Here is a 16,301-nt window from a genome sequence, read left to right on the forward strand (position 1 = left end):
CTGGGGTAAACCATGGAAAGTTCTGTAGGGCCTGGATGTGGAAAGGGAGCTGTGGTTTCTGTGCATTATTGCATGACAGCTAGAGACTGAGTGTGAACGATTGAGCCCTTTGTTGTCTTTTCCTAGCGCTACATCGCACACATGAGGGGGTTGTTATTTCATGTGTGGCGAGGTGGCAATGGGAATGAATAAAGGCAGACAGTATGAATTATGTACATGTGTATATATGTATATGTCTGTGTGTGTATACATATGTATATGTTGAGATGTATAGGTATGTATATTTGCGTGTGTGGACGTGTATGTATATACATGTGTATGTGGGTGGGTTGGGCCATTCTTTCATCTGTTTCCTTGTGCTACCTCGCTAACGCTGGAGACAGCGACAAAGCAAAATAAAAAAGTAATATGAAATAATTTTTTTTTTTTTTTTTTTTTTTTTTTTTTTATACTTTGTCGCTGTCTCCCGCGTTTGCGAGGTAGCGCAAGGAAACAGACGAAAGAAATGGCCCAACCCACCCCCATACACATGTATATACATACGTCCACACACGCAAATATACATACCTACACAGCTTTCCATGGTTTACCCCAGACGCTTCACATGCCTTGATTCAATCCACTGACAGCACGTCAACCCCGGTATACCACATCGCTCCAGTTCACTCTATTCCTTGCCCTCCTTTCACCCTCCTGCATGTTCAGGCCCCGATCACACAAAATCTTTTTCACTCCATCTTTCCACCTCCAATTTGGTCTCCCTCTTCTCCTCGTTCCCTCCACCTCCGACACATATATCCTCTTGGTCAATCTTTCCTCACTCATTCTCTCCATGTGCCCAAACCACTTCAAAACACCCTCTTCTGCTCTCTCAACCACGCTCTTTTTATTTCCACACATCTCTCTTACCCTTACGTTACTCACTCGATCAAACCACCTCACACCACACATTGTCCTCAAACATCTCATTTCCAGCACATCCATCCTCCTGCGCACAACTCTATCCATAGCCCACGCCTCGCAACCATACAACATTGTTGGAACCACTATTCCTTCAAACATACCCATTTTGCTTTCCGAGATAATGTTCTCGACTTCCACACATTCTTCAAGGCCCCCAGAATTTTCGCCCCCTCCCCCACCCTATGATCCACTTCCGCTTTCATGGTTCCATCCGCTGCCAGATCCACTCCCAGATATCTAAAACACTTCACTTCCTCCAGTTTTTCTCCATTCAAACTCACCTCCCAATTGACTTGACCCTCAACCCTACTGTACCTAATAACCTTGCTCTTATTCACATTTACTCTTAACTTTCTTCTTCCACACACTTTACCAAACTCAGTCACCAGCTTCTGCAGTTTCTCACATGAATCAGCCACCAGCGCTGTATCATCAGCGAACAACAACTGACTCACTTCCCAAGCTCTCTCATCCCCAACAGACTTCATACTTGCCCCTCTTTCCAAAACTCTTGCATTCACCTCCCTAACAACCCCATCCATAAACAAATTAAATAACCATGGAGACATCACACACCCCTGCCGCAAACCTACATTCACTGAGAACCAATCACTTTCCTCTCTTCCTACACGTACACATGCCTTACATCCTCGATAAAAACTTTTCACTGCTTCTAACAACTTTCCTCCCACACCATATATTCTTAATACCTTCCACAGAGCATCTCTATCAACTCTTATCATATGCCTTCTCCAGATCCATAAATGCTACATACAAATCCATTTGCTTTTCTAAGTATTTCTCACATACATTCTTCAAAGCAAACACCTGATATATATATATTCCTATGAGTCCCCGGGAAAATGAAACATGATAAGTTCCCCAGTGCACTTTTGTGTAATAAGCACATCATCAGGGGAGACACATGAGAGAAATATAAGTCAGTTGATATACATCGAAGGGATGAAGCTAGGACGCCATTTGGTAAACATGCGATAGAATATGCAGGTAAAACCATAAGGAAATGGAAAATAGAAAGAGTCATTCTTTTTCATATTTTCATTGTCAGGACTGAATATAGATGTGCAATTTCATAGAAGACCTAACCCTCCAACAGCCAGGGTTCAAACCCAGGACTTCGTGTCGTAGAAGGCGACTAAAAGGGGAGGGAGCGGGGGGGATGGAAATCCTCCCCTCTCGGTTTTTTTATATATATATTTTTTTTGATATATATATATATATATATATATATATATATATATTTATGGATCTGGAGAAGGCATATGATAGAGTTGATAGAGATGCTCTGTGGAAGGTATTAAGAATATATGGTGTGGGAGGCAAGTTGTTAGAAGCAGTGAAAAGTTTTTATCGAGGATGTAAGGCATGTGTACGTGTAGGAAGAGAGGAAAGTGATTGGTTCTCAGTGAATGTAGGTTTGCGGCAGGGGTGTGTGATGTCTCCATGGTTATTTAATTTGTTTATGGATGGGGTTGTTAGGGAGGTGAATGCAAGAGTTTTGGAAAGAGGGGCAAGTATGAAGTCTGTTGGGGATGAGAGAGCTTGGGAAGTGAGTCAGTTGTTGTTCGCTGATGATACAGCGCTGGTGGCTGATTCATGTGAGAAACTGCAGAAGCTGGTGACTGAGTTTGGTAAAGTGTGTGGAAGAAGAAAGTTAAGAGTAAATGTGAATAAGAGCAAGGTTATTAGGTACAGTAGGGTTGAGGGTCAAGTCAATTGGGAGGTGAGTTTGAATGGAGAAAAACTGGAGGAAGTGAAGTGTTTTAGATATCTGGGAGTGGATCTGGCAGCGGATGGAACCATGAAAGCGGAAGTGGATCATAGGGTGGGGGAGGGGGCGAAAATTCTGGGGGCCTTGAAGAATGTGTGGAAGTCGAGAACATTATCTCGGAAAGCAAAATGGGTATGTTTGAAGGAATAGTGGTTCCAACAATGTTGTATGGTTGCGAGGCGTGGGCTATGGATAGAGTTGTGCGCAGGAGGATGGATGTGCTGGAAATGAGATGTTTGAGGACAATGTGTGGTGTGAGGTGGTTTGATCGAGTAAGTAACGTAAGGGTAAGAGAGATGTGTGGAAATAAAATGAGCGTGGTTGAGAGAGCAGAAGAGGGTGTTTTGAAGTGGTTTGGGCACATGGAGAGAATGAGTGAGGAGAGATTGACCAAGAGGATATATGTGTCGGAGGTGGAGGGAACGAGGAGAAGAGGGAGACCAAATTGGAGGTGGAAAGATGGAGTGAAAAAGATTTTGTGTGATCGGGGCCTGAACATGCAGGAGGGTGAAAGGAGGGCAAGAAATAGAGTGAATTGGAGTCATGTGGTATACAGGGGTTGACGTGCTGTCAGTGGATTGAAGCAAGGCATGTGAAGCGTCTGGGGTAAACCATGGAAAGCTGTGTAGGTATGTATATTTGCGTGTGTGGACGTGTGTATGTACATGTGTATGGGGGGGGGGGTTGGGCCATTTCTTTCGTCTGTTTCCTTGCGCTACCTCGCAAACGCGGGAGACAGCGACAAAGTATAAAAAAAAAAAAAAATATATATATATATATATATATATATATATATATATATATATATATATATATATATATAATATATATATTCCCATGAGTCCCGGGGAAAATGAAACATGATAAGTTCCCCAGTGCACTTTTGTGTAATAAGCATATCATCAGGGGAGACACATGCGAGAAATATAAGTCAGTTGATATACATTGAAGGGATGAAGCTAGGACGCCATTTGGTAAACATGTGATAGAATATGCAGGTAAAACCATAAGGAAATGGAAAATAGAAGGAGTCATTCTTTTTCATATTTTCATTGTCAGGACTGAATATAGATGTGCACTTTCATAGAAGACCTAACCCTCCAACAGCCAGGGTTCAAACCCAGGACTTCGATTACAAGTGATCGAATACCCTTTGTCTCACATACATGAGCAACAGGTTCTAGACTTGTCAAATCCCATCAGGCCCACGTTACCAGAAGGTAGAATTTTACAGCACCTAACTGTACAAACGTGGAGGTTTAAGAACGTCAATATATTTCATTTGAATGCTGTCTTTTATAGAACACATAACCCTCCAGCAGCCAGGGTTTGAACTCAAGACCTCATGTGTGGTAGGTGGGAGTGCTATTGCTATGCTGTAATTGCCCCAAAATGGGAAAGTATATCAATTACTAGTAATTGAATACACTTCGTTTCACATACGTGAGCAATGGGGTCTAGGCTGGTCATATCCCATCAAGCCAAAATCACCAGCAGCTAGAATTTTATAGAACCTAACTGTACAAAAGTGGTGTATGAACAAGAATATGGTGCATACAAACACACACTTTCATTAAAGACGTAACCCTCCAGCAGCCAGGGTTCGAACCCAGGACGTTATTCATGGTAGGTGGTAGCATTATGGCTAGGCTATGATCACCCCAAAAGGAAAATGACTATTTACTAATGAGTAATTGAATACCCTATTTACTAATGAGTAATTGAATACCCTATTTACTAATGAGTAATTGAATACCCTTTGTCTCACATATATGAGCAACGGGTTCTAAACCGGTCAAATCCATCAGGCTCTCATTACCAGCAGAAGCAGGGGTAAGCAATGCTGTTTCCTGTGGGTCAGGGAATCACTGGGAATGAATGAAGTTGAGTGTGTGTACAAGTGTTTATATGCCTTTGTATGTATATGTGTGTGTGTGTGTGTATATGTATGTATTATCATTTTATTGTTATACTTTGTCACCGTCTCCCATGTTAGCAAGGTAGCACAAGGAAACACACGAAAGAATGGCCCAATCCACCCACATACACATGTATATACATACATGCCCACACATGCACATATACATACCCATACATTTCAATGTATATGTACATATACGTACACAGACAAATACGTATATACACATGTACATAATTCATACGTGCTGCCCACAGTCATTCCCGTCACCACCCCACCACACATGAAATGGTACCCCCCCCTCCCCCAGCACGTGCGTGAGGTAGCGCTAGGAAAAGACAACAAAAGCCACATTCTTTCACACTCAGTCTCTATCTGTCATGTGTAATGCACTGAAACCACAGCTCCCTTTCCACATCTAGGCCCTACAGCTTTCCATGGTTTACCCCAGACACTTCACATGCCCTGGTTCAATCCATTGACAGCACGTCGACCCCAGTATACCACATTGTTCCAATTCACTCTATTCCTTGCATGTCTTTCACCCTCCTGCATGTTCAGGCCCCGATCGCTTAAAATCTTTTTTACTCCATCCTTCCACCTCCAATTTGGTCTCCCACTTCTCCTTGTTCCCTCCACCTCTGACACATATATCCTCTTTGACAATCTTTCCTCTCTCATTCTCTTCATGTGACCAAATCATTTCAATACACTCTCTTCTGCTCTCTCACCCACACTCTTTTTATTAACACACATCTCTCTTACCCTTTCATTACTTACTCAATCAAACCACCTCACACCACTTAGGCACAACCCTATCTATAGCCCACGCCTCGCAACCATATAACATTGTTGGAACCACTATTCCTTCAAATATACCCATTTTTGCTTTCCAAGATAATGTTCTTACCTTCCACATATTCTTGAACGCTCCCAGAACCTTTGCCCCCTCCCCCACCCTGTGACTCACTTCCGCCTCCATGGTTCCATCCGGTGTTAAATCCACTCCCAGATATCTAAAACACTTCACTTCCTCCAGTTTTTCTCCATTCAAACTTACCTCCCAAATGACTTGTCCCTCAACCCTACTGTACCAAATAACCTTGCTCTTATTCACATTTACTCTAAACTTTCTTCTTTCACACACTTTACCAAACTCAGTCACTAGCTTCTGCAGTTTCTCACCTGAATCAGCCACCAGCGTTGTATCATCAGCGAACTACAACTGACTCACTTTCCAAGCTGTCTCATCCACAACAGACTGCATACTTGCCCATCTCTCCAAAACTCTTGCATTCACCTCCCTAACAACCCCATCCATAAACAAATTAAACAACCATGGAGACATCATGCACCCCTGCCGCAAACCGACATTCACTAGGAACCAATCACTTTCCTGTCTTCCTACTCGTACACATGCCTTACATCCTCGATAAAAACTTTTCACTGCTTCTAGCAACTTGCCTCCCACACCATATACTCTTGATACCTTCAACAGAGCATCTTTATCAACTCTATCATATTCCTTCTCCAGATCCATAAATGCTACATAGAGATCCATTTGCCATTCTGAGTATTTCTCACATACATACATTCAAAGCAAGTACCTGATCCACACATCCTCTACCACTTCTGAAACCACACTGCTCTTCCCCAATCTGATGCTCTGTACATGTCTTCACCCTCTCAGTCAATACCTTCCCATATAATTTCCATGGAATACTCAACAAATTTATACCTCTGTAATTTGAACACTCACCTTTATCACCTTTACCTTTTACAATGGCACTATGCATGCATTCTGCCAATCCTCAGATACTTCCTCATGAGCCATACATACATTGAATATCCTCACCAACCAATCAACAACAACAGCCACCCCCTTTTTCGATAAATTCTACTGCAGTACCATCCAAACCCGCCGCCTTGCCAGCTTTCATCTTCTGCAAAGCTTTCATTACCTCTCCTCTGTTTGCCAAACCACTCTCGCTAACCCTCTCGCTTCGCACACAGCCTCAACCAAAACACCCTATATCTGCCTCTATTATCATGTAACACATTCAGCAAACCTTCAAAATACTCACTCCATCTTCTCACATCACCACTACTTGTTATTACTTTCCCATTATCCCCCTTCACAGATGTTCCCATTTGTTCTCTTGTCTTATGCACTTTTTTACCTCCTTCCAGAACATCTTTTTAGTCTCCCTAAAATTTAATGATACTCTCTCACCCCAACTCTTATTTGCCCTCTGTTTCACCTCTTTCACCTTTCTCTTGACCTCCTGCCTCTTTCTTTTATACATCTCTCAGTCATTTGCACTATTTCCCTGCAGAAATCGTCCAAATGCCTTCTCTTCTCTTTCACTAATAATCTTCTTCAACTCACCACTTACAACCCTTTCTAATCTTCCCACCTCCTGCCTTTCTCATGCCACAAGTATGTGTGTGTGTGTGCATATGTATATATGAGTGGATGGGCCCCTTTTCGTATGTTTCCTGGCATTACTTTGCTGACATAGGATATGGCACTCAAGTATGATAATGATAGAAAATATGTATATTTGTATATGGAACCATAGAAGCGAAAGTACGTCACAGGTGGTGGAGGGGGTGAAGGTTCTGGGAGCAATCAAGAATGTGTGGAAGGAGAGAACATTATCCCAGAGAGTAAAATGATTATGTATGAAGGAATAGTAGTTCCAACAATGTTATATGGTTTCAAGGCATGGGCTATAGATAGGGTTGTATGGAGGAGGTTGGATGTGTTGGAAATGAAGTGTTTGAGGACAGTATGTGGTTAGAGGTGGTTTGATCAAGTAAGTAATGAAAGGGTAAGAGAGATGTGTGGAAATTTAAAGAGTGTAGTTGATAGAGCAGAAGAGGGTGTGTTGAAATGAGTGAGGAAAGATAGACAAAGAGGATATGTGTTGACAAAGAGGATATATGTGTCAGAGGTGGAGGGAAGAAGGAGGCGCAGGAGACGACTATCTTGGAGGTGGAAGGATGGAGTGAAAAAGATTTTGTATGAATATGGCCTGAGCATACGCTACCTCACGCTTGCGTGGGGGAAGGGGGGTGCCATTTCACGTGTGGCAGACTGGTGACAGAAATGGATGAAGGCAGCAAGTATGAGTATATACATGTGTACATATGTATATGTCTTTGTGTGTATATGTATGTATACATTGAAATGTGTTGGGATGTATATATGCATGTGTGGGCATTTATTGAAATGTGTAGGTATGTATATGTGCATGTGTGGGCGTTTATGTATATACATGTGTATGTGGGTGGGTTGGGCCATTCTTTCGTCTGTTTCCTTACGCTACCTTCCTTATACGAGAGACAGCGACAAAGTATAATAGATGAATATATATATATATTACTTTTTCTTCCATACATATTTTACCATTTCCCACATCTGCAAGGTAGTAAAAGGAAGAACATGTGCCATATGATCTATTTTTCTCATCCACTCACTAACTGTCCTACACTGTCCTCCCCTCTCCACAGCCAGGCTCCACAGATCTATTCATGGTTTCCCCTGACCACTTCTTGTGACCTGGTTCAGCCCATCATCAGCATGTTGTCCCCAGTGTAAAACTTTTCCATCTATACCTCAAACACCATCAGTCCCTACAACACTACAAATGTTTCAACATATCCAAAGACCCTGCATGCCTATGATGTAGTTACCATGATAAAAAAAGCCAAGAATTTATTGACAGTCCTGCTCTTTCTGCACATGTGTACCACTTAGATTCAATTAGTTCTATCTCCTGCATGCTTCATTCCCTTCTTGCATTTTCAGGCCCTTGCCCTTCAAAACACCTTTCAAAGAAATGGCTTCATTCACTCACATGTTCAGGGGTTCCTAGTAAACCCAGGACTCGTTTCTAGGAATTTGCGTTTGGTAAAGAAATTTATTATTTATATTATACTTAATCACTGTTTCCCAAGTCAGCAAGGTAGCGCCATGAAAAGACAAAAAAAAAAAAAAAAAAAAGGCCACATTCATTCACACTCAGTATCTAGCTGTCATGTGTAATGCACCGAAACCACAGCTCCCAATCCACATCCAGGCCCCACAGACCTTTCCATGGTTTACCCCAGACACTTCACATTCCCTGGTTCAGTCCATTGACAGCAAGTCGACCCCGGTATACCACATCATTCCAATTTACTTATTTCCTTGCATGCCTCTCAGCCTCCTGTATGTTCAGGCCCTGATCTCTCAAAATCTTTTTCACTCCATCCTTCCACCTCCAGTTTGATCTCCTGTTTCTACTTCTTCCCTCCATCTCTGTTACATATATCCTCTTTGTCAGACTTTCCTTACTCATTCTCTCCATATGTGCAAACCATTTCAACACACCCTCTTCTGCTCTCTCAGTCACACTTTTTATTACCACACATCTTCCTTACCCTTTCATTACTTACTTGATCAAACCACCTTACACCACATATTGTCCTTAAGCATTTCATTTCATTTCCAACACACCTGCCCTCCTCCGCGCAACCCTATCTACAGCCCATGCTTTGCAACCTTATAACATTGTTGGTACTACTATTCCTTCAAACATACCCGTTTTTGCTCTCCAAGATAACATTCTCCCCTTCCACACATTCTTCATTGCTTCCAGAACCTTTGCCCCCTCCCTCATCCTGTGACTCACTTCTGCTTCCATGGTTCCATCTGCTGCTAAGTCCACTCCCAGATATCGAAAACACTTCACTTCCTCCAATTTTTCTCCATTCAAACTGACATCCCAGTTAACTTGTCCCTCAACCCTCCTGAATCTGATAACCTTGCTCTTATTCACATTTACTCTCAACTTTCTCCTTTCACACACTTTTCCAAACTCAGTTACCAACTTCTGCAGTTTCTCACCCATATCACTCACCAGAGCTGTATCATCAGCGAACAACAAATGACTCACTTCCTTCGCTCTCTCATCCACAACAGACTGCATCCTCACCCCCCTCTCCAAATCTCTTGCATTTACCTCCCTAACCACCCCATCCATAAACAAATTAAACAACCACGGGGACATCACTCACCCCTGCTGCAAACCGACATTCACTGGGAACCAATCACTCTCCTCTCTTTCTGCTCGTACACATGCCTTACACCCTTGGTAAAAACTTTTCACTGCTTTTACCAGCTTACCTCCAACACCATGTACTCTTGAAAACCTTCCACAAAGCATCTCTATCAACCTCTCTTATGCCTTCTCCAGATCCATAAATGCTACATACAAATCCATATGTTTTTCTAAGTATTTCTCACATACATTCTTCAAAGCAAACACCTGATCCACACATCCTCTACCACTTCTGAAACCACACTGGTCTTCTTCAATCTGATGCTCTGTACATGCCTTTACCCTGTCAGTCAATACCCTCCCATATGATTTCCTAGGAATGCTTTACAAACTTATGCCTTTTTAGTTTGAACACTCTACATTTGACAGTAGCTTATTCCAGTGCTCAGCACACCTAAAGGAGAAAAGCTTTCTCCCACATTCGTACTTCTAGCTTTGAATTTTATTCCATTTGTCCTGGTAATTGTATTTTTTTATACTTTTGAAAAGATGTTTGTGATTTTCTTCATCGAACTTGTTCAGAATTTTGAACATTTGGATTAAGTCGCCACAAAGTATACGATTTTCAAGGGAGAGATGAGATCCAATCCAGAAGCAAGGATCTCTAGATTCCTTTAGGGAGAGAAGTTCTTTGAAAAGACTTTTTTCTGTTATACAGCCTTGCTAAAGGGGTATCCCAAACAGTTGGAGTCTGGTAACATGTGAACATATATATATTATCCCTGGTGATGGGGGTGAAATATTACTGCCCATATATTCCCTGCTTGTTGCAGAAGGGAACTTGAGGGGTGGGAGTGGGTAGCTGGAAATTCTTCGTTTTTGTATTACTTCCCTAAAGAAGGGACGGAGGAAGGAGCCGAGTGAGAAATTTTCCCTTTAAGGCTCTGTTGTGGGAAATGGCATGTACGAAAAAAAAATATGCACATAAATAAAGAGAGAGAGTGTAAGTGAACAGGAGCATTGTGTTGTACAGAGAGCAATGTGGTGTCAGTGGACAGAACCAGGGCATGTGAAGTAGCCACAGGAAACCACGGGAATGTCTGTTGGGCTTGTTGTGACTAGGGGACTGTGATCTCAGTGCATTACAAATGACACCTAGAAAATTGATGTGAGCGAATGTGGCCTCTTTAGGTGTTTCTAGCGATACCTTACAAATGTAGGAAATGGCAAGAAACTATAAAAGATATGAGTATTAATGTTTGTGCAAGCATGCAATTGTATGATAGCTATGAATAGTATTAGAAAAAAAAAATAGAATTATATAGATTTTGCGTGGAATATTCTCCATAATTAAGTCAGAGATGTTAGAAATATTTCATTTGATTTGTCATCTATTTGGAAAAAATGATCTTTTATATTTCATCTAGAATGACCAGTTTTATTTTTTCACTGAAGTTTCCCTTGTTTTGTATATACTGCACTGGATACAACTCAGTGAGTTTTTATAGGTTTGTTGTGTTGTTAAGGTCCTTAGTGGCAACTGATTTTAGGCAATTGAAGCTTTTGATGAAAGTGGTTATTTGCTTCATTTTTACTTAAGAAAAGTCCCTATTCAATATCAGTCTTGGAAGAACCTTGAGAAAGAATTATGTCTGTCTGAGCGTTTGTATGAGTTCGGACTAAATGGGGGGCTTGCTCTGTTTTACAGACTCACCCGGATCACCATCATGCACTACCACAACAATATCAGCAACAACCCCCACAACCACAACAATACCAGCACAGTCCTGCACCATCTGCTACGATGTCCACAGTGCAGGAGGAATTGACTGATGTGAATTGTTGGTTCTGTAGCAAAACTTTCCTTGGGCGATACGCTAAATACAACCTGAAGCGTCATCTTATGATTCATCGTGGGGAGAAGCCCTTTGTGTGTCCCTACTGCCCACATCGTGCTAACCAGAAAGGCAATCTGAAGTACCACATATTATCTGTTCACCCAGGTCATCTAGCTGTCCAGTTCACAACGCCAGTGGATGGCATTGATGATAAGACCAAAAATGAGAACCTAGCCTCAAGCTTTTGAAATTGTTAGTTTGTTGCTATTCCAAGGAGGTGTAGTCCTGTAATTTTGTTTGGTAACACTCCTTTGTTTGGTACTGGTGGCAAGTTTCAGTTAATAGATATGTTGGTTATAGTAGTTTAATGGGATGTGTTGGATTTTGGGCACTGAGCACTGTGTTGTTGCAGGGGGCTGGAGGGATGAGCAGCAGTGATGATAACCTCGTACCTCCCACGGCTCCCCTTTGCCGAGCGTGTGGCCGACACTTCACCTGCCGTGCATCCCTCCGCCGTCACCTGTGGATCCACACTGGGGTCAAGCCTCATACATGTCACTTTTGTTCCTTCTCCTGCAACCGCCGTAGCAACTTGGAACGACATGTTAAACGTCACCACGGTCCAGTGGTCTCAGAACAATCTCCAACATCCCAGTGCAATAATCATTCTTCCACTGCTGCAATCTAACCTAAACATGTGGTTATCTGTACAAGCCAGTGATATGATATTCGGTATGACTAAATTGGGGCACCTTTTTTTCATATTTTTTCTTTTATCTTTAGCTTATGAAACAGTAGTTATAGCACATTTTTGCTACTTCATTTTATGTCCAGAATTGATGTAATTTCTTAGGCTAGTGACAGTTTACCATATGAACAAAAATCAGAGGCTGTGACTTTGGAACAAAACTAGTGATGTGAAAGGTATGATTCTGAGCTAAGCATAATTCCTGTGCATGTCCTCCTAAGGATGTTGGTTGGGTGAGGGGATTAATGAAAGCAGGAGCTTTTGGCTGATGCTGGAGTAGTGAGTACTGGGTTTTGGTTTGCAGAGGCTCGAGGTGGGCGTGGAAAGAGCACATACAGCAGCAGTGGCAGGAATAGGAGCCCTTGCTGGTGCAGAAGCAGTAACAGCAGATGGCAGACACCAGTGCAGACTGTGCTGGAGGGTGTTCACTGAACGAAACAACCTCCACCGTCACTTACGAATCCACACTGGCTTGAAACCCTACCGGTGCCCCCTCTGCCCTTACCAGTCCAACAGGAATGGAAACTTGGTTCGACACATGGAATTCAAGCATGGGAGACCTCAGTGAGATGCTGGGCTTTAATTGACTTCACCATTGACTCAAAAAAGTAGATGAATTTGTGGATGTTTACTGTAAACAGTTTTGTAAGCCATTCCATGTAAAAGGGCAATAAAAGTTCATGTATTCATCAGAATTAGTGTGCAAGTATTGCTTAACAGTGTATTGAGGTTTGATGAATGAGCACTTTTGATAGAATGATATGACAGTGATAAGTATATCATTGTGTAGAAAAATATTTGTAGTTTTAATTCAGTGAAACAATAACATTTACTTTTTTTGTAATATATCTACATATACTAAGGACTTTCTGTGAAAGTTGATAATTTAGTCATTCTGTAAGTTCAGCTTCTTAAATTGATGAATCCACCCTGTCATGTGAGCTTGAGAATGATTTTTAGATACCTGCAATGGATATTAGATGTACATTGTTTTTTATGTGCTGTAAAAGCATGAATATATATACATATAGGTTGTTTTATGTCCTCTTCCTACTTTAGCATTACATATTCTTGAAAATATGCTTCTAACTCAGCTGGTTGAGTTTTTTTTTTTTTTCCCCATGGAGCAATGGTCGGTTTGCTATTGTTTGTGTGCTTGTTAACATATAAGGAAACTTTGTAAGATTGATTTGAAATTTGGTAAAGATGTACTACAAGCAGTCTCACTGAGTTAACTTCATGGGGTCTTGATGTTTATTTTTGATTTGTTTACTTTCCTTTTTAAGAAAATCCTAAACAGCCAGCTGAGTGTGTGGCTGCACATCGCAGCATGTTAAGAATATTGAAAAATAAACTAAAAAAAATTTAGATATTTTTTTGATACCTTTAAACAAAACTTGAAATGCTGTTGAAGTCCCACAAGCTAAACTTGTGTTTAACCATGTTGGCATTCATGAAACATCCATTGTTCCGTCATCTTTTCATTGTCCACCTGTCTTTGGTCATATGATTTTCAATGCAATTATTCTGATCTTTGCAAAACAAAACAATGTTCTTACTTTTCTTGTGACATAATATCTCTGCATCTATTCTTTTTAATACAAAGTAAATACTCTCTATCTCCCTTTCTCTCATTAAGTGTGGGATATTTTATGGTCAAGAAAACTTTTAGCATTTTAGGACTTTTCTGGAATACAAGAATATGTGGTGACTACGGCAGGTCTGAGAGACGCCTTGTGTTGCAGGGAAGTCAGGCGTGTCGTGCTGGGCTTGCCACCTTCACTGCCTGCCACACCTGCGGTCAACGATTCCATGGTGTTTATCAGAAATACAACCTGAAGAGGCACATGAGCATTCACACAGGAGAGAGGCCATACCCATGTCCCTGCTGCCCTGCTGCTTTCAACCAAAAGTGTAATATGAAGAGGCATTTGGAATCGGTGCATGGGGTAAAAGTTCCTTCTCAGTTAGTGGTGCCTCCCCAAGAATTACCACAAATGATGGCCTCTACCTATCAAAATATGTTAACCCCTAGCAGTCAGAGTGAAGTAGGTTCTAACAGCCAATGTTTAATAACTCCAAGCAATCAACCTTTGCTGTCATCCACTTGTGAAACTATGGGATCCTCTGGAACCCAGACTGTACTTCAGACAGACCTAGACCATTGAGGATAACCTCTGGGAGGAAGATTTCTGATTCCAGATGAAGAATCTGACGTAACCACATGGAGGATATACTTACTTATTCAGCAGTCCCAACAAGACAGAACTTTGAATTATGAATTCCTTGATCAATGATGTGGATGGGGAATTCCAACAAGTCATTTCATTTTTTCCAAGACTGTGTGGAAAGAAGAAGATTTCATGGTTTAATCTAGTTTGAGAAAATAAAGTTGAAAAGTAACTGAAAAGATATCTGATTTTCTGATATGTTTGAACGCCAAGCAAGGAGACTGGTGAGTGTGTTCCATGATCCAAAAGAAGGTTTCTTATGGGTAGTGTTCTAAGTGTTTATTGTTTTGAAAATGGATTGAGAAGTAAAAGGAAAAGATCGTATTTTCTGAAATTTTTATTCAAAAATATGCATTATAGGGCGGGCAAATGATAGGATATTTCTTGTATCTACTGTATTGGTTTGTGAGTCAGCTTGTACTTGTTTTGTGTGCATCAGATTGTTAGGTAAGAAATGAAGAATTTCATATTCTTGTCAGTTGATATTAGAGTGAGTGCTGTAGCAACTATATTAAAATTTTATGTATATCTAATGTTTTTTCTTTTTTTAAGCTCCAGTCAGAGACAAAAGTTCTTTTCAAGGCAAGATCTTAAGTGAAGGAGTTGATTTAAGAGTTTAGGAGGAAGTAGAATACTTGTTTTTTTATGAAGAGCCAGGTTGTGGCTGTTAGGAAAGACATGAGATAGTAGAGAGCTTTTAAGCTTTGTGGTGTAGGAAAAGACACATTGGATCACCCAAGTTACAAATGGCCATTCAGTAGTCATATAATGCATTGGCTTGCTGAGTATGTATATGGTCTAGCTGATGGTGTTACCATACGAGTAGCCAGTTCTCAGGAGGAGGAAAATTAAGGGAGAAACAGAGAGTTAAGGCTATCACAATTTATAAGGTATGTTGCAATTAGGCCTATTAAGATGTAAGCTTGAATGTTCCAGTTTTAAGGCTACAGAAATGATGTAACTTCATCTTTTTTTTTTAGAAAGCAGTATATCAACTGTAAGAAGTATCCGATATTCATTGTATTCTTGACCCCAGCTTTATGGTTATTTTTTTTTTTTTTTTTTTTCCCTAAATCAGCACTAAAGACATTTTTTGTGGCTCGGCAGCAGTACCTAAGTAGGGACCAGTAGAACTAACTTTGATAACCCACACTGCTAGACACTGCCTTTAACTTTCAGATCTTTGCTTTATTTAGATTGTGTGTCACCAGATCATGCTCCACTGACTCTCCCAAGTCATTTGATGGAGGAAGTGTTGCTTTACCTGATCCTCCTCTGTTGACTCTTCAGTGCTTTGGTTGTGCACCCTTTCGAATTTTTTTCTTTTATTGAATTATATCTCGTGTTACTACTATCTCTACTTGAGCTTTTCCTTTAAAGTTGCCTGGTTTAGGTTAAAGAAGGGCTCATGGATGCTTATGTTTTAAATCTGCAATAACTTAAAGAGATTTCATCTCCCATACATATTTGGTCATTAGCTGTGTGTGCTACTGATTTAATATAAAAGTTTTGGGTTCTTGCTGTAATAGGTTATGTGGTGATGTAGTACATGCACACAAATACATCAACATCACAATACATATGTAGGCTTCCATTCAGTTCTTCACATAAAATTGCATTTGATTAGTAATGTAAGCAAATTTTTATCAAGGTATGTATATTTAGATTGAGGTATTTGTGTTGTTTGCACTTATTTCTAGTTCTTGAGTGGTGAATCGCTGTATCAACAGGCAGAGGTAACTCATGCAAGAATTTTTTTTATT

At 40.8% G+C, this 16,301-nt stretch overlaps 1 protein-coding gene across 24 annotated transcripts in view; it reads left to right on the forward strand.

Annotated features, from left to right (window-relative positions):
* LOC139754722 (uncharacterized) overlaps positions 1–16,301 on the forward strand; it is a 258,484-nt gene that overhangs the window by 147,582 nt on the left and 94,601 nt on the right. Inside the window, exons 5-6 of one of the 24 annotated variants that reach the window (XM_071672386.1) lie at positions 11,972–12,291; positions 12,612–12,749. The exons of 18 other annotated variants lie outside the window; for them this stretch is intronic. In XM_071672386.1, the coding sequence (XP_071528487.1) occupies positions 11,972–12,247 (276 nt within the window). In that variant the 3' untranslated portion in view covers positions 12,248–12,291; positions 12,612–12,749. 5 more of the 24 variants (XR_011713937.1, XM_071672364.1, XM_071672371.1 and 2 more) reach the window with 5 other exon arrangements.

This window comes from Panulirus ornatus, chromosome 17, assembly GCF_036320965.1.
Source record: "Panulirus ornatus isolate Po-2019 chromosome 17, ASM3632096v1, whole genome shotgun sequence".
Classification (NCBI taxonomy): Eukaryota; Metazoa; Arthropoda; class Malacostraca; order Decapoda; family Palinuridae; genus Panulirus; species Panulirus ornatus.